This window comes from Myotis yumanensis, unplaced genomic scaffold (assembly GCF_028538775.1).
Source record: "Myotis yumanensis isolate MYYU_CA2020_CCGP unplaced genomic scaffold, mMyoYum1.0.hap1 SCAF_7, whole genome shotgun sequence".
NCBI lineage: Eukaryota > Metazoa > Chordata > Mammalia > Chiroptera > Vespertilionidae > Myotis > Myotis yumanensis.
The window spans coordinates 61,433,321-61,457,697 of record NW_027223758.1 but is presented as its reverse complement, the minus strand read 5'-3'; the positions used below and the strand labels follow the sequence as shown (position 1 = coordinate 61,457,697).

The window sequence follows — 24,377 nt, the reverse complement described above, 5'->3', positions numbered from 1 at the left end:
GGGCTCCCCCCAGGGCAGGAATGAGAGGGGAGCGGGGGGGGGGGGGATGGGGTGGGAGGACACAGTCCTTTTCCCACAGAAGCCAATGCGATGCCTTTGATGGCGGTGTGGGCCCGCACCTGGCCGAACAGGTGGCCTTGTACCAAATCCCCTGTCCAGCACCATGCTTCTTGGAAACAGAACAGCTCATCAAACACGGGGCACACATCTGGGGGGAGCAGATGCTCTGCGGAGTGACTTGGACTCGTCCTAGGGTTCAGTGTCACAGGTCACTGTCATTACCCAGCCTCGTAATTACTGCTGTAATGACTGGGGACCACGGCTACTTCCTCAACCTTATTGTAAATCCCAACTCTCTCTTCAGTCTCTTTATGATATTTAAAATGTTAACCCCACCGCCGCAGCGCTGTGGCCGTCTCTTCCTCTCCCCAGGCGGTTCTCCCCACCTTGGGATTAGTCCTACTTTTCCTCCAGATCCTGCTTGTGCCCACAGAGGAGTACAAAGACCTAACCCGAAAGCTCCCTCCTGTAAGCTGCTGGGCTATTCTTGAGTCACAGTGGTTGGCATTGCAACAGCTCCACACACAAAAAAGAGATTTCATGAAACACTACGAAAATAATTGCACGGAGTCCTTTGTTTCTCAACTCCTCTAATCCTTTCCGCAGCGATGGCCACCATAATTAAGTGCAATATTCTGGTGTCAAACTAAATTCACAGCTTTGATAAATATTAGGCGATTAAGCTATTTATAAGATATGCAATTTGAAAATCTGGCATTTCATGTGCTATGATTATTTCTTCTCCTGAAGACTAAGTGCTTAGCCACACGGAAGGCTCTGCCAGGAACGGGAATTAATAAGGATGTTCACTTGTGAGTTTCAACTATTTTCACATCTCAGACGCGTTGAGAGGAAGTCTTGTGGCAAAGCAAAGTGAGGCAGAGGGAGCAAACCCCTGCAAATGGAGTGATTACATGATGTTTTTGAAAATGAGCCTATTCCGTTGTGATCAGTTTCCCTGCAGACCTGAGCTGGGGAGTCCCCCGCCAACCCGCCCGCGGCAGCGCCCCTGCGGGCCGAAGGCCTACCAGCAGGTCCACCATGTTGGGCTTGTTGTTCCGCAGCGTCTTCACCGCGTGGAACACGTCCACGGTCCGCTGGTGCCGCAGCATCTCGCACACGATGCTGATGGCGCAGAAGGTTCCGCTGCGGCCGCCCCCGTTCCTGCGAGGACAGAAGGCAGAGAGTTGGACCATGTCTGTCCTTACATCGTGCCCCTAAGCCCGGAGAACCGGTGGTGGTGAAGCCTCAGGGCCGGGACCCGCCACCTGGGCCAGCCTTCTAATGAGCACGGACGCAGCTCGTGCGCTGTGCTGGGGGCCATGAACTGGGGCACGCTGTTCTCCCCGTCACCCCGGCCCTAGATTACATAATTTAATATAGCACCTCATCAATTTTTATAGGGAGGGCCCATCTCGGGAATTTTTCAATGAGCACCTCGGTATCTCAGTTAAAACTGGTGACAGGTGTGGGTTCTGCTCAAAGATGGACTTGGCCTTATAAATATCCATTAGTATTTCATTATTTACCTATAAAACATAAGGGCTCTTTTTAAATAAAGCTTTTAATTTTGAACTAAGTTAGACCTTCAAAATTGTTGCAAAAATAGCACCGAGAGTCCCACCTTCCCTTGCTGTGGACATCTTACATAACCACTACACATCATCAAGACAGGAGGTTAACGCAGTGGCAAAGCTATTGCTACACAGCAGACCCTAGTCATGGCACCAGCTTTTTGATGCATGTCCTTTTCCTGGTCCAGGATCCATCCCAGGATCCCACCTTGCATTTCATTGTCATGTCTCCTTACTCTCCTCCAACCTGTGACGGCTCCTCCTTGTCTTCCTTGACCTTGACACGTTTGAAGAGGACTGGTCAGTGAGTTTTTTGGAATACAAAACAGAGAATGTAGATGTGGGAAGTAGCCATGATCCCTATCCGTAATTGGAGAAGTCATTACGAAATACTATTGTAGACTGACATTCGTTTGGGTTTGTCTGATGTTTTTTATGGTTGAAAATGGGGTATACAGTTTGGCAGGAAAAACCACAGAAGGGCTGTTGCATCCTTCAAGGGATTCCTGTTGAACTTACTGCTGGTGATGATAAACCTCATCCCTTATTAGGATGGTAGGTGTCGGGCAGATTTATTTTCACTGTGTAGGTGTTACCGTTCTCTTTGTAGTTAATAAACATCTTGGGAAAGATACTTTGGGATTATGCAAATATCTTGTTTCTCCTCAAAGTTTCACCTACTGACTTTCACGTATGTTGGCGGATCACGTTGGTGGATCCTGTCTGCAACAATGATTACTGTGGTGTTTGCTTAATTGATTTTCTACCTCCCTCTCTCTTCAACATTCTACTCAGAGAGAGGTGCCTCTTCTCCCCGGTTTCAAATTGTTATTTAGCTTATTTATTTTTATCATTTGTCAGTTTAGACTTATTAATTCTATTTTATGAGCTAAAATCCAGTAGTATAGATATTTTGTTGCTGAAATTGTTCCAGCTCAGGCCATGAGCCGCTCCATCAGATTGCTTCAGCGTTCATTTGACAGCTTCTGTCCTTTTTTTGAGTATGTCCTTACTTTCTGCAACCACAGACATTCCAGACTCATTCTCTATGGTCCCTATACCAGCTCTAGAATCAACCAATGTAGGGATCTTTTAAAAAATAAACACAGTATCATTATCACAGCTAACATTAATACACATTACTGTTTTAATGTAATCAAGTTTCTAGTCACTGTTTAAATTTCTCAGGTTGTTTCTGATATTTTCTTATAGATGTCTATTTCAAATCTACAACCAAGCAAAGTCCATGCATTGCATTTGGTTGAGGTGTGGCTCAGTTCCTGGGTTTTCTCTTCTGCTCCATTAGTCTATTTGCTGCCTTTGCACTGACACCACACTGCTTTTCCTCCATTAGCTTTTCACCCAGCGCTTTCAGCAACTGTCGGCGACATTGTCTACACCCATCATTTTCATAAAGGATTGCAAAATGGTGATCTTATATTTCTTCTGGTTTTATTAGCTGGGAGATATGTATAAAGAAAAAAAAATCCCCTATTTGCTTATCATGAGTATATGTGGCTTAAAGAACCATTCAATTTCATAGCCCCTTGGAAGTCTGTCTTGGGCAGGGATGCTCTGCCCTCAGTCATTAGGTGGTGCTATATTATGCTAAAAAATGTCCTTACCTCAGAAGAATAGCAGGGAGCTGTTGTGGTTCAAAGCATTCTTTGCTGGCTTATATGGAGGGTACCAATTTAACCTAGTTTCTCACAACTTGAGTCTTAGATTTAGATTTAAAAACCTAAACAACAATAAACATTCTCACCAGGCCTGGGTCTCTTGTCCACCCCAATGTTAAGAGAGCAAGAGGCAGCCCCATGGGAACCACAAGGACTTTATAATGGAGGAGAATGGCTCCCCCCCCCCCCCCCAAATAAAGGTTTTTCTCCCGTAGAAGGGGAAGAAGGGGAAGAAACAACAGATGTCCACCACCGTCCACTACAGTTAAATAACAGCCCTCTGCTTTAGATGTCACATGGAGATGTGACATAACTGTTTAGTTCTAGGGCCACCGCTGTGTCCTGGAAGACTATAGTCGGTGGTTGTCTCTGAGGTACAGTGATGTAAGGGATCCTGTATCTTCCCCGCAGGCTTGTCTAGTGCCTCAACTTCCCCCACTGTGACTTAGTCCTTTGAATTCCAGTACTTGCCCTTGAAAGAAAGCTACTAATCAGATTTGGTACCATGCATTATGCTCCTAGTTCTAGATGCTGGCAGACTCTAGATGCAGAAATGGATAGCTGCAAACTACTTTTAGTGTTTTTTTTTGTTTTTTTTAAATTTAATAGATATAATACAAACTCTAACTAAAATGTCAATTTTCCTTGCCAGGATTGTATTAACTCACACTGGTGACCCTCTGATCTTATTCTGATCAGAAGTTATTTCTGGACTTGAAAGAAATAAAAATGGGGATGTGAGTTGTTCATCATTCCTTTTGTCATTTTCTTGGTAGAGATGTTTTTAATGAACTGGGTCCATGAAAAGGAAGGAGAAAGTAGTAAGGGGTGATGGCTTATAAACAGCTTTTCAGGGGACAAAGGATTAGGGTTAAGTGTGGGTAGGTTCCTAAGATTTTTTCCAAGGGAATTCTGGTTTCCTACAGGCTGACATGCCACATTTTGACTCGAGAGGCAAGGCGGAGTTCTAAGTTGTCAGAAGGTCTCCTAGGGCCCTGAGTGGGGGTGGCATGGCATGAGATATGGGCACAAGCTTGTCATTTTAATGAGGGTTAGTGGGCCCAGAGTAAAACTTTATTTTCCCTTCAATTTGGAAGAGATCTCATTGTATACTTCTAATGACATTCCACTGAAAGGAGACATAAGCTTAACACTTTAAGTTTCCACAAATTCTCTAAACATTTTCCCTAATTGCCACGACTTTCTAATTGCCTGCTCCATTAAGCCAATTCCAGCTGGCTGATTAGCTACATGTCATCACCAATGAGAAAATGCAGGTGGAAGTGCTTTGAAAAGCATGGAAGTCTCTTTTCAGCAGCTCTTCATCTTGGCCGAATGTTAAAACGATGAGTTTAAAAACACACGAGTGTGTGGGCCCCACCCCCAGCGATTTTGATTTAATTTGGCTTGGGTGTGGCCAGGGCATAGAAATTTCCCAAATGACTCTCAATGAGCAGCTAAGGTTGAGAGTCACTGCTCTGTGGCAGAGGTTCTCCCATTTCAGCACCTGCTAAAACTGGTGGCCTGGAGACCACACTTTGGAGACAATGGCTCTAACCAAATCTCCCCAATATCTATATTCCCAGGCCCAAACCAAAATAAAACAACAAAACACTCTCTTAAAACCACAAAGAAAAAAATGACAGTTCCTTTGAAGTCTCTGACATGATTTCCAATAGAATCACCCACTATGCTAGTGTGATGGCAAGCTAGCCCTGATTTCTAGTATTTGCTGATTTCTGTGATGTAGACTCTTTCACATGGATGGTTTATCAAGTAACCAACAGTTTAGAAAGTTCAACCTGCTCAGAAAAGTCCCCCAAATGTTAACAACTGGTTCTCAAGAGTTGGTAGGAGCCCATAGGGCTAACCCACGTGTGTGTGTGTTTGGGGGATGGGGTTCCCAATCACAAGTTCAGGGCTTGTTTTTATAGCAGTCACAGTCTGTGCAAATGCAGAATCAAAACATGCATATCTTGTTTTCTGCAAAGCAAACCAAACCTTCATCAAGTAGATCATCTCCTTTCACTCACATCTACTTATTTCTTCTCCAATTGTAGTGAAACAAGAGATAGTGAAATGGCAGGTAATGGAAGGGGCTGGTCATTCCCGGATGCAGAGCTCTATCTCACACTTACAAGCAGTGCACAACCGTGCGGCCTTCCCCGCCATTGTATTCCTCCTGCCACTTGTCCACTTGGCGAATGAGCTTCAGGAAGGAGCGCTTGGACACTGGCGTGTCTCTGTACATCGGCCAGCCCAGGAACTGGAATTGCTGCACCATCCGATATCCATCTTGGGGCTGGAGAATCAGGCAATAACCAGGGAGTGAAAAGAAAACAGGCATTATTTACTTTATTGAATTCCAGTGGGCAGGTTCCACCTACTTGGTCTTCTCATCAAAGCAGGGCAATATTAAAGGAGAGGCTAGCCTATAAATAACAGGAAGCTTCTACTGGCCTGAGAGTTATGAGTTTTAATATTGAGGTGTTATAAAAAACCAGGTGTTTGAAATGACAGACCAGACAAATAAAAGTGAAGCCGAAGGCTTATGATTTTGCAAAAGCCAAGTGAAAAATAACACACAACACGAACATTGACCACATTGTGTAGTAAATGGTAAGATGGCTCTACTTTAGGTAATTACAGGTAAATTAAAAGTAAAGGATAAATTACAATCAGGAGATGTTTGTGAACTCAAGGTGTTACAGATTGCACTGTGTTTCCTGTGAATATAATATGATTTTGCTTATTGGTGTGAATCTTGCTGAGATATCAACAGTTAATTAGTCTTTAGTCATAGTTAAATAGAATTGCAGTATTCAAGAAAATGTTAGAAGAGGCAACAGTTTCAATCCGCCATGGCTACACCATGTGCACTACATGTTCCGTGGCCCCCAGCAGTCTTTGACACAGGTGGTCACGCTTTTCTCGTTGACACACTTTCTTCGCCTGGCTGTTCCTTGTGCCTGACTGCTCTCTCCCCTCTGTGTTGGCCTCCCTTTCTCCCAGACCACTTGCTGATGGACCCCTGGCTCAGTCCTTGGATCCCTTTCTCTTTTGTCTCTCATTTGATGATTTCATGGCTTTAAATATTCCAATAGTCATCAATTCATATCTCCAGATCAGACCTCTGTCCTCATAGATCCAAATGCCAACTCAGTATTTCCACTTAGGTGTGTAATGGTCATCTCAAACCTGGTATGCTTCAAATTGAACTCCTGACTCTCTCTCCACATATGACCCCCCATCCCCCCCACCATCCCCCCGCCAACTATCCTGTTTACACCCACTGTCTTCCCTAACTTGGTTCATGTCAATTCCATCATTCTAGTTCTCAGAACCAACATCTAGAGAATCACCCTCAGCTCCCTAGGAGCCAAACTGTCAGCAAATCCTATTGGTTCTGCTGTCAGAATATACCAGAACCTCTCTATTTCTGACTACCTCCAACTGCTACCACTCTTGTCCTGCCATTGTCATTTCTCACCTAGACTGTTATGGTAGTTTCCCGATGGGCCTCTCTTAAAGTCTATTCTCAACACAGAAGCCAGAGTACTCCTTTTCAAAGGTAAATTATATCACCTGAGTCTTCTACTCAAACCCTGTAATGGCTCCCGATTTCCTTCAGAGCAAATGCCCAAATCTTTGCAGTGGACTGCAAGGTCCTGCATGATCTCTGCCACGCCTCTCCCCCCTCCCCCCATTCCCTCTAGGTGATCAGAGCTTACTGTGCTCCAGCCACATCAGCCTCTTTACTGTTCCAGAAACCCTCCCTCAGGGCCTTTGCACTGACCAGTACTTCTGCCTGGAAAGCTGACTCTGCGGAATGTTGGATGGTTGCTCCCTCACTTCCATCAGGTGTTTGCTCACACTGTACATCTACTTAAGACAGAGCCTTGCTCTCCCTCCGGTTAATGCCCTAGCACTTTCTACATTCCAGCTTTTTTTTTCTATAGCATTTATCAATTTCTAACATATCTCATTATCTCTGTTATATCCATTATCACCTCCCATCAGAATTAAAGTTGCATAAGGTCAGGGAACTTTGTTTTGTTTCCTGATATAGCCCTGATATAGTCCACACTCCTAGAACAGTGACTGTCACAGAGTGGCACACGAAATATGCAGTGAAAGAGAAAATAATGAAACCCCAATGTAAGTGATAGTGGCTGTGATTCTTACTCTGGATGCATTATAAATACGGAATATCCTGCTGATGATGTCTTCTTCTAAATCAGCAGAAACAAATTCCACTTGGATCGGGCCATGTCTGTGAACTCCGTTCTCTGGCCAGTACTGTGGACACAACTGAATTCAAAACAAAGAAACACGAGGTTACTTATAAGAATAAGTTTACTCTGAGCAGTTTGGATACGGTCAGTATTGACATTCAGTGGGTCTTAATACTTCCGTGATTCACTAAGTTTTCTTTCCTTTCTTTTCCTTCAAGAAAGTAGACTTGTGGACTTTGTTCTTGGCTGATTCCTCAGCTCCACCTGTCCTTCATCTAGTACTTTTCCCTGCATTTTCTGAGAAAGTATCATTAAACTATGAGCGATTCTGTTTTCTGAGGACATGTGGATGCTATTTTACACACCCCATCGTAAGATTTCTTTTGCTGCTGACAGGAACTCTTACAAGGCCCTGGGAAGATGCCACTAGTTGCCATGAGAAGAGCTACGGTACTTAAGATGACACACATACCTGCAAACACCCAAATCTCCATCTTCCCCTGGGCTTGCTTTGCAATTTGTAATCACTTTGGGAATAGGGCTATTTTGTGACAAGATACTGATAACAGTGTTAGGTTGCATTTTTATGCTCTGGTCCAAACCCTCCTGCTCTGTTCTAGGAAACCTGGTGTAATAAGAGTAAATGCTTTACCTGGAGGTGGCTTTAATAAAAACCACAATTTCCTAGAGTCTCACACTCTAGCTTTGGTGACACTAGGTTACTGGAACTTTTGTATGAATGGGATGTGATGCACAGCTCTATGTGGAAGAAGTGGAGCTGGGCATGGTGGCTAATGAAACTGGCACTTTGATTCTGTTAGCCACTGTTCTATTAGCCACAGTTTAGTAGAAATACTAAATTTGGAGATAGGTGAGAGAACACCCAAAGTCTTTCCTTCTCACAAGACCCCAATAGGCATTTAAAGCTGGAAATTAAACTTCTTTTGGGGCATGATATTCCAGTGACACTTTGGGTAGTATAGTGTAACTTTTATCTTTCTGATTTACCAGAGGGACAAATAGCCTGTGGTGAGACGAAAAAGAACCACTTCATTACTTTATAACCAGTTTCTATTGGGCCAAGAGCAGATGAAAAACATATCAGCTCATTTTAAGCAGAATGAAGGACCACAACAAGAGAATCTACTAGCTGAATTTCCTTTTTGATGACTTTTATTTTCCAAAGGATCTAAAAATCTTATTGGTCATAGGTTGCAAAGGTTGATTTATATGCAAGATAATTTTCAGTTAATGGTGGATCAACCTAAAGAGCAATCTTCCTCTATTATAAAGAAGTTAGAGATTTGGACTTTATGATTGAGAATGAAAGTAGGGTAACTAAGGGTACTTTCTTAATAGTATCTTAGAAATTATATTTATTTATTTTTAAAATTTATATTATATTAGTTTCAGGTGTCCAACCAGCGACTAGACACCATATAACACTAAGTGATCATCCAGATAAATATAGGACCCAAGTTGGTGGGGCAGGGTCTAAGGGAATCACCAGGGCAGGGTGAACAGTCATAGCCAGGTTAATGGAGGCTCAAATAAGGCACCCCCTGCTGGTTCTGTGGGGGAAGGGATCACAAAGGGAACAATGGCCTTTGCCAGCACTTCTGTCTAGAGAAAGCTGCCCCTCCAGCTCTCATCTTGATGCCAAACATTTTAGTTTCTACCCTTATGTCTCTGGTACTTTTCAAGGTGCTGACCAAGCATTGGAGTTCAGAGGGAGAGAGTCTGAGTAAGTCTGTGTGGGGCCTTTTAAGAGGAACTGCCTGGGACTCCAGCAGCTTCCATCACACTCACCCACAATCCCCGCTGGTTTTTACAGCCAGAAGTTATGGGGATTTCTCTTCCTGACATTGGAACCCTGGGCTAGGGGGCCTGGTTTGGGGCTGGAACCTTTTATTCTTCAGGGGGAATCTCCACAGCCAAAATATTCCTCCTACTTTTTATGTACTACATTTCTGCCCCTCATACCAGTCTTGATGTGGCTTCTTTTTTAAATCGTTAGTTGTAGGACTTCCATTGAGCTAGATTTCAGGTGGTTCTGAATAATGGTTGTTATGTAATTTAGTTGTATTTTTGATGTGGTTGTAGGAGGATGTGAATAGCACGGTTCCCTATACCTCTATCTTGACCAGCCATTTATTTATTTTTAAATAATGCTTTCATGAAAATTTCCCTTCCTCACCAGCACTTCCTGGCGTTATAAAACTGCCTTATCAAACTATAGCATGCTAATATTTATTTTCTTTTTGATATCCAAATGTACCCACTGTTAAAATTAATAGGCATTGTGATGGGAAGCCAAGATGGTAATACAATCCGGACATGCACAGTTGAACTGTTCTGCCCATTTTACTCCTGACTGAGCTAGCTTTGCTTTTCACTTGTTTTCTCAGTTCAAACCCTGATCAAAAGCTTGTCATTTACACCAAAGAAATATGAATGGCCCAGGCTGACATTTGGCTCTTGGCACACTGCATTCTGCACTTTGCCCAAGTAAACCATGTATAAAATGGCTTAAATGGTGTATAACACATCCATGAACTGGACCTATAAATACTTAAAATAGTTGAGTGCTAGTCTCGTACGATTGCAAAGCCTTTAAGTTCAAATGCTCAGTTTGGTGTTCTCTGAAAGACTGACTCCCAGGAGCCCCTTTTCTCTCACTCTGAAAATCAGCTCTGTCTGCTGAATGGAATTACTGTCTCTTTGTCTCTCCTCCCACTGGCCAGGCAAGGCTTGGTTTCAGTCCAGACAGTTTGGGTTTAGAATGCAGCTTCAGAATTCAAATACTGCTGTTCAAAGAGGACACACGAAATCACTAACGCCTGGCTCACTAATATGAACAAAACAGTACATCACTACATTCCAGGATCCACATTAGGGGGGAAAGAATGATTCTGAAGGGGGATCAAGTCCTTTATTCTATAACTGTCTATGACTGAGGACTCTTGAATTAAGGAAATTTAACCTGGACACTGCAGGTTAGAAAACCAGGATCTGTAGTTCTATTTTGAGTTGTGTCTTTGAAGCTCTCTTAGCTGTGGTTGTGTTTTTAAATGGCTGCAATCTATCCTCCTGAGAGGATCAATGGGGAAGACCTAAAACATTTAAGCTTCTTAAGCAAAAAGGACTAGATGAGGACAAGGATTGTCATTATTACTTCATGAACTTTCAGGCTACAGCCCTAACAATATAATGTAGTATCTCTAACATAATTAAAAACATTTCAGCATTAAAGTGAATTCCTTATCATTTACGGCAGATTGATGGCAATAAAGTAGATTTCAGGAAGGGAAAATCTTATCAATCTTATCCACTTTGGATGCTGAAATAGGCCATTTTATTTTATTATTTATTTTATTTTAAAGAATTTGTCTCTATTAGATAGAAAATGAATTCAGTTCCAGAACAAGTTTATTCCTAAAACATGCTAAGTTCAAACTTAGCATAACTGTCATGACAGTTAAGCCTGTGATTAGTATGGCTGTGTCCTAAAGCAATAAATTCAGCTCCTAAACGGCCACTGTGCTAATGCTCGCCTGACAAGTCTCTTTGAGAAAATGTTTTTAAACCCCATTATTAATATCGAGTCATTACTGTCCATTCTATCTTTTTTTATGTTTAAGAAGAGGAGCTATGATAATGTCCCATTTATCATTCTGAGCTTCTCTTATCTTCAAGTCCCAGTTTTATTTCTTTTTAATATCTTTATCAAAGAGTTGACACAACTAATTGCTGTCCCTTAAAATTGCCTGCCGGTCTCCACTGCCACCCCATCATGGTACTATCCCTGATGGGATCAAGCGCTGGGTTAGATGCTGACATCCATCACGGCTTTCCGGCTTGCTTGCTCTGGTTTTGGCGTTGTGACATTCCTGTTCCTGTTCAGTTCTGACTCTGCCCATTACCTTGATTTCCCTCCAGTCCATATTTCCATCCTTTCTGACTCTGTCTTGCCCTCTCACTTCCACCATCTGTAATTCCAGCCTGTCTTTTGGGTTTCAGATGACTTTCTGCCCCAACCCCTAATTCCATCTGATTTTTAACGTTTGTGTTTCAGCATCTCCTGTTCTCAATCCTCGCCTGGCTTTTGTGACCTGGCACTGGAGGCCACACTTTTCAATGTGCAAACAAAGCAAACACAGATTTAACCCTGGGCATGAGCTCCTGCGTCTCACCTGGGCCGGATCCACATCATTCAGCATAACTACAGACGTGCAGTGATAATCCAGGACCAGTCTCCAGAAGTCTTTCACTGTGTTTGGCAAAGGATGCTGGGTGACTATAAAAGCGGAAGGCTGTTTATAGCTCTGCAAACACACAAGAAAGATCCAAATATATCAGAAAATATGAAGGGAGGAAGCTAAGGTTATTTTATATGCATACAAATTTGTGACATAAAACACTGAACATATTTAACAACTGTTAAATTCTATCACCGTTGTCAATGCCAAAACAGACTAAATATAAACTTCTCTGCAGAATAGTAATGATAAAATATTCTCACTTTGACACTAAGAACATAAGAGCATTTTATAAAATTTTTGCTGTCTCTAGTAGAAAAGCAATATTGGCCTTATACATAATCCCCCCCTCCCCCCGCCCCGCCCCCAGTACTCCCTGAGGAATAAGCTTTTGTCTAGGGCTTGGGAGTTAGATCTCAAAGAATTTAAAAAATGTAACCCCTTTTTGTAATTAATAGCACATAAATGTTTTGCTCCCAGGCTGACCTTAAGTGTATTCATTGTTCAATCCAATGCTCTACTTCTGTCGTTAGGTCTAGCTTACTCCGCACTTAACTGATTTTTTGGACTGTTTCCTTTACCAGGCTCTGAAAGAAGCATGGTACTGTCTCCTTATATGATGATGAGTTTTTCCCTTTCACTTTGTATTTCAATTTCTATTTTATATATTTTGAAGCCATAATTTTAGTGTAGCATTGTTATTTCTTCTGAGTGCATCAAACATTATTTCTTACAAAATGGCTCCATAAAATAATAGTCATTTTATCTTTTTAAAAGTTGCCTTTAAAGTCTTTTTTTTTTAACCTTAAAGCCTATTTTGCCTACTAAAAATGCAGCTACTTTCATTTCCTTCTGGCTAGTATGTAACCATATTTGTCTATTTCTTCTTTTCTTTCAAATTTTAGTATCCTTTTGTTTTAGCCAATTCTCCTATGAATATTATCAAGTAAAATTTTAATAATTTTTTTAATAAAGAAAATTTTATTTTATTTTAAAAATACGTATAATTAAGCCTTGGGAAGTGTGCTCAGTTGGTTGAGCATTGTCCCATGCACCAAAAGGTCACAGGTTCAATTCCGTCAGGGCACATGTCCGGATTTCGGGGTTGTGGGCTCAACCCCAGAGGCAGCAGATTGATGTTTTTCTCTCTCACATAGATGTTTCTCTTTCTCTTTCCCCCTCACCCTTTCTCTCTAAAATCAATAAAAACATATTTAAAAACACACATAATTAAAATAGTTCTGTTTTTCCTAAAAATCTTTCCTTGTTATTTATATGTGTGACTAGTAGCCCTGCGCACAAATCCGTGTGCCAGTAGCTCTCTGCAGGGCCTGGCCGCTCTGCACCCGCTGCCCAGAGGCTCTCCGCGGCCCAGAGGCCCATCCACACTCTGGCCTGACCAGAGGCCCATCTGCAGCTAAGAAATATAAACGTCTTCCCTCCCTGTTTTCAGGAACTCCAATAAAGGGCTCCCTTCCTCTTTCTCATCCAGCTTTCACCCCTGTGCCTCCACCACCAGCCCCTCCTGTCACACTATCCTCTACCCCCTCCACCCTCTGGCCACCCGGACTTGACCTTGCTGGGGAGTCGGGGGCCACTTGACTCTGCTCAGCTTGCCGGTTCCTTCTCTTCTTACGCAAGTGTTCTGCGCCCCGGCCTGGCCAGAGGCCCATCCACGGCTGGGCATGGAACACTTGCCTTGTGGCTGCGGCGACGAAGCAAGCATTCCACCAGGCCGTGCATGCTGCCCGCTCACGCTGCCCGAGGGGCTGAGAGGACTGGGCGCTGCCATCTTGTGGCTATGGGCGCTGCTATCTTTGTGATGGAGTGATGGTTAATTTGCATATCACCCTTTTATTAGATAGGATGGTGCTACTTATTTTTGCCATAAAAGGATACATATGCTTTTTACTGCTCTGGAGAGCCTCAAACAAGTTTTTACCAATATCACACCCATAGAATTAAAATGTCCATATTAGCACTAAAAATATCCATTCACATTTCCCTCCAATTGAATAGCAAATGCTCATTCAGTTAGAAGTAAACAGACTGACAGGAAGTAATGAGCTGTGTACTATCTGTACTGACAGGCAATTTCCCCCTCATGTTAATTACTGCGTGAATTAGGAAGAAAGGGCACTAAAATAATGTTGCAAACCATATTATCCCACTTCATTGCCGTAGTGACCTAAGAGCTGTCTCTTGCTCTCTGGCCAGCAGGTTAAAAATGTAAGTGCTCAGAGAGTAAATGGGCATGATTCATTTACCAATATGTTAGGACTAGTGGTTTCTGAGAGACCAAGAATGTTTGCATTGACAGGAAAACATATATGGAGTCTGAAATGCACTTTGCAGAAAAAATAGTTTCTGTCTTTAAAAAAACAACACCCCAAAGAGCAAGGGCATATGCATCTAAAAAGACCCAGGCTGCACTTCGCCATTTCCCAGTTGCTACCCCTGGAGAAAAACCTCCTGTTTCCTCCCGAGGGAAGGTAGGTGGCTTACGTCCATGAGCGCGGCGTTGATGTAGTTGCTGCTCTCCCCGTCAATGGTGATGAGGAAAGGCAGGCAGCGATCTGGAGGCAGGATGTCCATGCACCGGTTTTTCTCATGGTTCCGGGGCAGAAGCGCGATGCTACAGTCTTCCACACGCAGTGTCGGCGTGACCATGTTCAGGGTCTATGTGATAGAATGCAGACGGTGGAGAAGACGCTGGATAGTACACTGTCTTAATTCAGACTGCGGCACAGCCAAGTTTCCTACAGCTGAGTACAAGATCATCCCCTCTTCCACTCCACTATCGCCCCACTCACACAGCTACATTTTTATTTCTCTTTTCTCTCCTTGGATTTTGTCCATAGATAGTGCCCATCAGACATAAGGGCCATTGAGTCTAATGAGGGAGTAGGAGGTTGGGTAGAATTGGTCTAGAGCCAGGTACACTTAGACAGAACGTGAGGATGAACTCTTGCCTGGCAAGTACTCTGAATGCAGTACCTTGCTTGTTTGGGCTGCACCCCAGGGCATTATGGGACTACCTGGTGTCTGCTTTTGAAGTGGGGAAATGGCACTGCTAGACCAGTGGTTCTCAAAAAGTAACTTTGCCCCCATGGGACACAGGCAATATCTGCACACATTTCTGGTTGTCACAACTGATGTAGTGGAGGGCTTCTGGCATCCAGTTGGTAGAGTCCAGGGATCCTACATGACAGTCCCACAGCAAAGAATTATCCAGCCCCAAATATTAATATTGCTGAGGTTGAGGAACCCTGTGTTGCCTTAATGGTTCAAGATCTGACTTAGATATATTTCTTGAGGAGCAAAGTCACAGCCACTCGCCTCTCCCTTTAGTGTGACTTACCCGGAATTCCTCTTTAATCTGGCTTGAATTTGTCTGTGGATCCAGTTTGTTCATGTCATAATACAGAGACCGAACTTGGGAAGCAGGGATGGAGGTGTCTCCACAAAGACAGGCTTCTAGGATGGCATCATGGATAAACACATATTGCTCCTGGTGAAGCAGAGGGGACTGGTTAGTAAGAGACACCAAGGTACCTGAGAGATTGAGATGGAGAAAGAGGGAAGGCAGTCTCACATGGTCAAGGAAATGGACCAGTGTTCTGAGGCGAGAGATCCAGTGTGAGGACCTGACTGCTGGGAGAGGGGTATTCCCCACGTGGCACAGCTGGCATGGTTACTGAAAGGACACGCATGACATGGGAGGAAGAGACAAATGGGCTCAACCCTTTATATGGACTGATTAAAGCCTTATATGGACTGATTACAACCAATCAGACACTGATAAATACTAGAGCAAGCACTGTGATGCTAGAGTAACTATGGCTAAACTATTTCAGTAATTCTGATCCTACAGGTTTGAAACTCAGTATTTCAGATGAGGAAATGAGCAGAATCTTATCTATCCATGATAAAAAAGAATTTGCCAACCAAATTAATAATGCAGAGAAGGTCTAAGGAAACTTGACATCACAGTGGAAAACCAGTTCTGAGCACTTAGCACTATTTCCTTTGAAATATTAATGAATGTGATAGTTACAAAAGTCCTTTTGTGTCCAGAGGAAGGCTCTTGTTTATAGGTTACAAGTCCACAGTTTAAAAATGGGTCTTTAAGGAGACATATGTAATACTCTTTGTAATACTTTAAGCAATAATAAAATAAAAATAAAGAAAATAAAAATGGGTCTTTAGCCTGGCCAGCACGGCTCAGTGGCTCATGTTGATCTATGAACCAGAAGGTCACAGCTCAATTCCTGATCATTGCATATGCCCGGGTTGTGGGCTCGATCACCAGTGTGGGGCGTGCAGGAGACAGCGAATCAATGATCCTCTCCCTCTCCCTTCCTCTTGGAAATCAATAAAAATATATTTTAAAAATAATAAAAATGGGTCCTCTGAACTAGCACTGACTTTCTCTACAATTACTTACTAAAGTTTTACCATATTTATTATCAACTTTTAATCACATGAGATGCAAATGAGTCTCATTACTTTTTACTTTAATTTCTATAAAAAACCAGGACTCTTAATTCTCAAAACAACCACTGCTATTCAACATCACCTCAAAAAAGAGGAGCAAGTGGAAAGTGGATGAGACCACTTTTGATCCACTGTAAAGTATATTAAAAATACATTATTGCCCTAGCTGGTTTGGCTCAGTGGATAGATTGTCGGTCTGCAGACTGAAGGGTTCCAGGTTCAATTCCGGTCAAGGGCACATGCCTGGGTTGCAGGCTTGATCCCCAGTAGGGTGCATGCAGGAGGCAGCCGATCTATGATTCTCTCTCATCATTGATGTTTCTATCTCTCTCTCCCTCTCCCTTCCTCTCTGAAATCAATAAAAATTTATTTTAAAAAATACATTATCATTATTATCTTTAAAACAAAGAATTCCTACTCTAAAGAGAAAAAGACCAGGGACATAGCATTGAAAGTTTCTGCTATTTTTTTTGTTAGCTAAAATAAATAAATAAATTAGGTTTTCCAGTGCCTTGTGTAAACTTTATGCATGATCAAAATGTAATGGATTGTTCTTAGTTCTTCTTCTACTTCATGGATCATTTTCCAGGTGGCGAGTGTAATGCTTACTTAAAACAACCACATATTAGTAAAAATATGCATTCCCTAGGAGTAGGAACTAATATTTTTCCTCAGAAGCTTAAATTCCTGATACACTTTGAATTCTAGTTGATAGAAGTACTAGTTGGTACACAGTGCTTCTATAAAATGGGCAAATTCCCTCGATACCAGGCCACTGGGAAGAATTTTTAGGGACCAGGAAAGGAACAAAATGTACAGACACTACCCTTGAGCCACTTGGCAACTGCCTGGCTGTTCTCAGGCATGGCCTTGCCCTGGTTACCAGCTCGTTTAAAGGCATAATAAAGAGAAATGGAATTGGAAACCTGAAGCCTTAATGCAGAGACTCCACTGGGCTCCTTGACACAGAAACATGGGCAGATTTAGGCTCATGGCTACAGAGTCTGTTAACCTGTGAGACTCGTGGGCTTTTTTGTTTCGTTATGAAAGGAAAAAGAAAAGGAAGAAGGGAGGGAGGAAAGAAAGGCTGCCAGCTGAGTCACTTTTTCTTTTAGGGAGTTTTGGAGAGAGAATTGCCAGCGTCTCTTTTCTCCTTGGCTCTGGGGGATAGGGATGCACAGGAGGCCCAGGGACCAGTCCAAGAACCGATGGGGACTGATGGGAGCACAGTACCTCCGTCTGCACCATGTTCACTCTCCGTGACCGCAGCTCCCGGACACAGTTATAGATGTCCACCACCCCTTCCCTTTCCGCCATGTCCAACATGATGTCGATAACGATGAAACAGCCGGTCCTCCCGGCACCAGCACTGCATGGAGAGAGATGTCTGTTAGAGGAAGCAAAGGACCCCTGTGCAGCTGCTTCTTTAAAGAAAATATCCTACTATGGTGAAATTCATATCACATAAAATGAACCATTTAAAGTGTACAAGTCAGTGGCATTTCACACCTTCACAATGGTGTGCAACCATCACTCCATTGGGTTCCAGAGCATTTTCACCACCCAAAGGAGACCCACACCCATTGCCCTCTGTGCGTCCTTCCAGAGGCTCTGGGCGTGCTACTCACCTGCAGTGCACCACCAATGGGCCTGAGTTGGGTGGGCTCTTCGATTTGACCTGCCGGACGAATCCCAGCAGCCCTGTGGCATGGTAAGGGACCCCGTGGTCAGGCCAGCCAGTGAAGTGAAACTGTCTGATCTCTCGGATTTCATGAACGCCCCTCTGCCATTCCCAGTCAGCACAATGCAGGGAGAGAACAAAGGAAAACACATGATGAGCAACCAGGAGAGAATCAGGTACCCCTCAGCAGTCAGTGAGCCTGGGGATAGAAACTCCGAGTTGCTGGGAAGAAGGTCATTCTTAGATTTTATACATACTTTGAAAACCTTACCACAGGCAGGAAGATATTCGTCGGGTGGAAGGAGAGGTGATGCTTGGGGACAATACTAATAGACAGGTGCAATTCCAGCAAATGAATGGGTGGATCTCTTTGAGTCCTTGAAAATCCTTTCTAAAAAGTAGACTCAGTGAACAGTTTGTGTGTCACTTAGCTCCTAAGGGTGAGGTGTGCGTTCACAGAGAAAGGCACAGAACAGGGACCTGTGTGCTCAAGAGATCAGCTACTAAAATGCAAGACCCTTGTTCTCTCTTCTGTATTCCGGTTCCTTTGTCCCGGGCCCTTGAGCAGTGTACACACTGTGGATGCTTACAGAATGTCACTGGAAGAATGAATGAGGACTCCTCTCCAACTACATAGGCCAGAGAACTAATTTTCATTTGCAATTCATTTGGTTAGAGTTGTCTTTTTAAATTCAGGTAAACATTTAACCCATTCATCCATGCAGTGACCATCTAGTGAATGCAATGCTTCCTTCAGGTATGACCTTCAGTGCTGGGGACACAGAGGTATTCAGACAGTGCCTCCTGTGTTCAGGTTGTTGCAGCCGGCTTGTGGAAAACAGGTATGTAAGCACATATATACCATGGAAATCACATTTTGCTAGAATTCTTTGTTGGATCAGTAAGTTGAAGTGGGAGAGTTGCCTGCCACTGAAGTGAAGGGAAGGCAGAAGAAAAGGGCTTTAAGGTTTTGTTTTTTAAAAATTTACTCTTGTTTTGAGAATATTTTAGTTGATGTATATCCATCAATTTTTTTTCTAACCATGAGCCCATGTTGTAAGACTCTGCCTTAAAGCTGAAGTCTGTTTTGAAAACAACAATTACTTCCAGAATCAAGGCTGGATGTAAATCTGAGGTTAAATTTAATTTTCTCCTGTCTCTCATTTAGTGACTATTTACCATTTCTGCGTTAGTCCCTGAGTTTGGTTTTATTTATCATAACATTAAGTACCCACTAACCTTAACACATTCACCATCAGTCATTGTTCACACATACTTATGAGCAGAGAAATTCAGAATTTTATGTGCTTTGAACGACTGGAAGAGGCTAACAATTATAGATTTTCAGATAAGACTTGCTTGCTATAAGTGTATCAATATGTCTTAGTTTAATAACCCACAACTGTTGAAGCTTTAGTACTCTTTGAAAATCATGCTATTCTTTAATGATGTTTAAGCATTAAGGTATTAAGCTATCAGAGAGTCACAAATAAAAACCAACACTGTTATCTGCTACATATGCTCTGTGACCCCAAAGCAACATTACAAGGTGGTTAGGAGCCCACATTTCTTATTGCTGACACCATAGCCAGTCCCAAAGTCTCCATTAGAAGACAAAGGGTTGAGCTGGGTCACTCTCCAGACCCTTAGAGAACTCCCCTAAGTATGACAACTGGGTCAGTGGTGGTCCCACATGGTGTGGATGCCTATAAAACATATTTATTTATTCCAAAGACCACTGAAGGGTATTTCCCCCCATATACTGCTTTTTTTCTTAATTTTCATTTTTTGAGAACTTTCCCTTCTAGCTTTGCTAGATTTCAGCTCCAGCATCCCCAAGTCCCAAACTTGCTCTTTAAAACTCACTTTTGGAACAAGATAAATGTCTTTTCCCCAAAAGAAACCTCCACCCCTTATATGTTCAAGATTAGCCAAGGAAACTGCTTCTGAGTCAATTCATTTGGGGGTGAAATCCTGGATGTGATTAGTGATCACAGCACAAATACTTCCCAACTTGATATCATTATATTTTTGTTTATTTTTCATTATAACAAGTATTAATGCAACATAAAAAAGTAATATTCACTTCATTTTTCCATGCAATTTAATGGGAAAGAAGAACCCAAGACATACAATAGTGCCTAGAACAAAGTGTATACTTAATAAATATCTGTGCATTCTTTGTCTACCAGGCATTAGGTTCATATTCCCACTGCCTTCTCTGAACCCCAAACACCTCCTAGGTAGAGAGAATTTGGTGGCCACTGTCAACTTCCTTTCTGTCAGGATAGACTGGGATAGATTCACCAGACAGCTGAGATCCACGGGGACTTTTCAGCTGTCTTCCTCCTGACACAGTGGACACTTTACCTTGCTTAATATCTGTTTAGCTTTGAGTCATCAGCTACGTGGGAGAGGATGACAGTCCCATGCAAAGCAGGGCTTCGTCAGTTTCAGATTGCAACGTGTTTGCTTATTTTGTGGAGTGGAGCCCAAATCCATTTTCACCTTCGGTCCCTTGATGCAACATACTCTCAGAATTGCAGGACTCGCACAGTATATGATTGACTGTTTCCCCCCTCTAATGAGAAAGTTTAAAATCTACAGGAAGTGCTCCATGGAAGTGCTAATGATTTGTTTTCCTTAAAGTTTCCAATTGCCCAGTTAGAAAATCACGAACAGGTCATTTTGATTTCCCTCAAAGCCTGAAAAAGCTTCTCGTCCCTCCCTTCCACCACCTCTTTGCTAGTTGTCTGGTGACTAAAATAACTGGGTATTTCTAAAACATTTCTGTGTAACTGGGGATGTAGGAGAGTATAATAAGAGGTTAAAAAAGAACAAAGAAACAAACAAACCCTTCCTTTAGCATCAGAGACGCCTTTTCAGCTTATTAGAGAGCTGACTACTGTTCAAAGGACTCCATGTTTAAGTGATGACTTTGGATGATTTTTTTAAAAAGAAAAAAATATAGAGGGTCTTTTATCGCTACCTGTTTTAATGCAGTAATTCATGAGCGCTCTTGCCAAGAGCTGTACAGAAATCCTCCCCGCAAACCTGCCTAAGATGGGGAAAAAAAAACACATCAAAGTGTGAGGTTCAGAACTTGAAGAATTGAGGCAACAAGAACTCCACGTTCTTTGAAGTCCCCAAGCCTCCTGCCTGCTTATTAAAAATGACAGGCTAAAAAAATAGTACGAGGAACAGACGAAAATAAAATCTTTTCAGTCTTGTGATTCTCTGACAAATATGAATTTGAAACCCAAGATAGGTAGTTCAAAACAGAAGAGTAAATTAGCCAGTAAACAGATGCTGCAATTTCCTTAAAACTGGTCTTGCTAACCCAAAAAATACGAATATAGAGTAGAGGAGAAGGCCAAGAGCCAACTGCCCAGCAGTCCACGGACAATCCAGGTCCTCTAAGAGGACCTGACAGTGTAAATGGGCACAAGCTTGCACTGAACAAATTCACAACAAAATGGCTATGCGCAGTGTAACAGTGCGGGGCTGAGTTCTGGAGAGTCAGCTCTTGACACAAAGTCTGTGGACCTCAGACACAACATCATGTGTCCCCTGCATCGGAGACAAGATAAGGACTGGCAGGCAGAGGGTTTCTCAGCCACATCACCTCCACTTTCCCACAGCCTACCTGTGACACTTCTCTGGATGGACTGCAGTTTGCTTCACCTCCGGCCCCTCCCTATGTCAGCAGAAAGAGGGGGATAAGGAAATTCCCTGTTATGCCCTACAGTGCTTCCGGGAGAAGCCCCATCCATGCACATGGGATGAGGCAGAGGAGAGCCAAGGCAGAGCATTCACGACCCACCACCAGCAAGTACAAAAGGCTGAAACCAGTATGGGAGTGAGGATGAATGGGGGTGCTGGTTCATGCAAGGGTGTCCTATGCTTGCAGGTAAGTCCCTTCGACCTGGAAGAACCTGGAAGATCCATCGGTCCGTGTGAAACCAGAGGCCTGAAAAGCCTCAGGAAGTAGAGGGATTCCAGGAGGAGTTAGGACCTGGGTCTCAACACAGATACTAACTCACTACAGGAAACCCACATAACATACAACATGAAGGGGATTATTCAACTGTCAGTGAGTGGAGAGAGAGAGAGAGAGAGAGAGAGAGAGAGAGAGAGAGAGAGAAAACAATATTAACTAGGTTAGAAAGAAAAAGGAAATAGACAGATAGGCATATGTATTTGGTGTAACTGCAAAATATAGCCTCTTATGAAATGGAAATGATTTGCTTCAAAGATGGAACTGAGCTGTTACAGAATCAAAGGGCGAGATGCAATCTTGAGAAATTACTAGACAGAGTCTACCTGCATTCAGGTGTGACCAGGTACAGATTAGCTTAGTAAGTTAACAAGGCCAGCACCACTAATGTCTGGCCATGGCTTTTCCAAGTCTGCAGCGTGGAAACTTACCTTTTCAACAGCAAATGTTCTTATTACATATTCTGCCAGTAGTTCTGTTTCTATTAAGGTAACTTTAATGTCTTTATATATCTCTGTGTCGTCTGGCCAGTATTTGCAGCATTTGACCTTTAGAAAACACAAAGGAAATAAAGGGTTTAGAGTTTGTTTTTTAGATCCCCAAATGATGGGTCACGGTATGATTTACAGGATAAAATTTGCATGAAAACCAGAAGTTAAGTTGTACACTACAGAGCAATGTTTATTTTCTTAGATCATGTATGCTTTTCTTCTCTCCCCAGAAGAAGACAAAATGTGAGTTATAAAAGGAGTAAAGCCTAGGAAAATGGTCTAAAGTTAACAGATCGTATTTATACTGCAAATATCCCAGTTACAGTAACCATTCATTTCCTGTTTATCTCAACCTAGGGAATGGCCTGGAAAAATAAACTATAAAAGGTAGTTTGCAATATGTCAGCTCTGAATTTTAAATTCCTTCCAGTTTCAGGAATCGATTGAACATTTTTGAGAAGGAGTGAGCAGGAAATCAAAGCCAACAGTAAGATCAGACATTTTTTTTTCTGAAAAAGGAAGTAGCTATTTGGTTTTCCCAATTTAGAATTACAGATTCATTTTAAGCTGAGTAAAGTCAATACACAAACCTTGGCAAAATTTGAACACAGTCTTTCCATATTACTGAAAGCCTCTAATCGGAGGATTTTTCCGGTGGAAGAAATTTGTTAGACTTGACTCCTCCTAGTGAATTTTTTTTTTGGTCCTGTAGCTCTTGCAGTCTTTAGCAAAAGCTTGGGATGAGGGAAGAGCAGGAGGAGTGAGCAGGAAATCAAAGCCAACAGTAAGATTAGAATTTTTTTTTTTTTTCTGAAAAAGGAAGTAACTGAGATTTTCCCAACTTAGAATTACAGTCATGGAGGTGGCCTCGGGGCTCTGTCTGAGCCTCTGTGGCTCTGTCTTGAATTCCTGGCAGCTTCATCCACTCGTGTCACCACTTCTCCAGGATTAACTTCTGTGCCTCTGGCCCTATTCTCCAAGTGCTGAATTCGGTTTCTAACTTCTTTTGTGGGCATCTCTCTGGGAGGTCCTGCCAGCACCTCCAAGGCAATATGCCTAAAAGAGAATTCTTTGCCCCCCATCAACTACACTCGTGATTCCCTATGTTAATGATGCTACAATTTCCCCAGTTACCCAGGCACAAAATTATGATTCTGTCTCCAAGACCCAACCAACTGCTAAGTGTAAGACATTTTTGAAATATCTCTCTATTATGTTTTCCAACTTTTTATTCCCTTTGCCATAATCTTGTATCTGGCAACTTCCTGCATGAACATTCTATTCATACCAGCACCAGAAAAAACCTACCAAAGGGTAAAGCCAGTGGCATTTACTTACTCTGCTCAATAAACTTCTATTTCCAATAGAAACTGCATGTAACAGAAATTACACGTGGGCCCAGCATGTAAGGATCTTTTTTATTTGGCCACAACTACTGGGTTTATCCTTAGCTTTTACTACTTTCCTTTCCATCCACTATGTTCAGAGACAAGTAATTTGCATGATCCCCAAACAGATCTCGTGATCCAGATTCCTACTCATGCCATTCCTTCTGTTTAGAATGTTCTCCTCACACCCATACACTCCCAGCTGAAAATTTTATCCTTTCGTCAAAGAATATCTCAAATGCCACACCCCTTCAAAGTCTAGACGGCAGTCTCTCTCTTTTTGATCCTCTGATGAAATGTGCATGTTTTGCTAGAATGCTTGATACCTGCCTATTACATGCCACCATGTAAAGGCATGTTGTTGCTTATTTCTGTAAACCCTGCAATATCTCCTATTGTGTCCCATAGACACTGAATGTCAATAGATATGTGTAGAACTGAATTTTATGGAGACAATGATAGGGTCAGTGCAGGAAGGAAAATCCCAGATTGGGAAAGTTTACAAAAAAGAAATAT

At 42.5% G+C, this 24,377-nt stretch overlaps 1 protein-coding gene across 5 annotated transcripts in view; it reads right to left on the bottom strand.

Annotated features, from left to right (window-relative positions):
* Nucleotides 1-24,377, bottom strand: part of PTPRM (protein tyrosine phosphatase receptor type M) — a 650,734-nt gene that overhangs the window by 7,655 nt on the left and 618,702 nt on the right. For 3 of the 5 annotated variants that reach the window (XM_070420643.1, XM_070420639.1, XM_070420641.1), the window contains 10 exons: nucleotides 22,414-22,530; nucleotides 21,632-21,682; nucleotides 17,933-18,087; nucleotides 17,538-17,673; nucleotides 15,169-15,318; nucleotides 14,313-14,486; nucleotides 11,742-11,873; nucleotides 7,499-7,624; nucleotides 5,452-5,615; nucleotides 1,089-1,224 (listed from right to left, as the gene is read on the bottom strand). In XM_070420643.1, coding sequence (XP_070276744.1) covers nucleotides 1,089-1,224; nucleotides 5,452-5,615; nucleotides 7,499-7,624; nucleotides 11,742-11,873; nucleotides 14,313-14,486; nucleotides 15,169-15,318; nucleotides 17,538-17,673; nucleotides 17,933-18,087; nucleotides 21,632-21,682; nucleotides 22,414-22,530 — 1,341 coding nt within the window. The remainder of the gene's footprint in view (nucleotides 1-1,088; nucleotides 1,225-5,451; nucleotides 5,616-7,498; nucleotides 7,625-11,741; nucleotides 11,874-14,312; nucleotides 14,487-15,168; nucleotides 15,319-17,537; nucleotides 17,674-17,932; nucleotides 18,088-21,631; nucleotides 21,683-22,413; nucleotides 22,531-24,377) is intronic. The other 2 variants (XM_070420640.1, XM_070420642.1) reach the window with 1 other exon arrangement.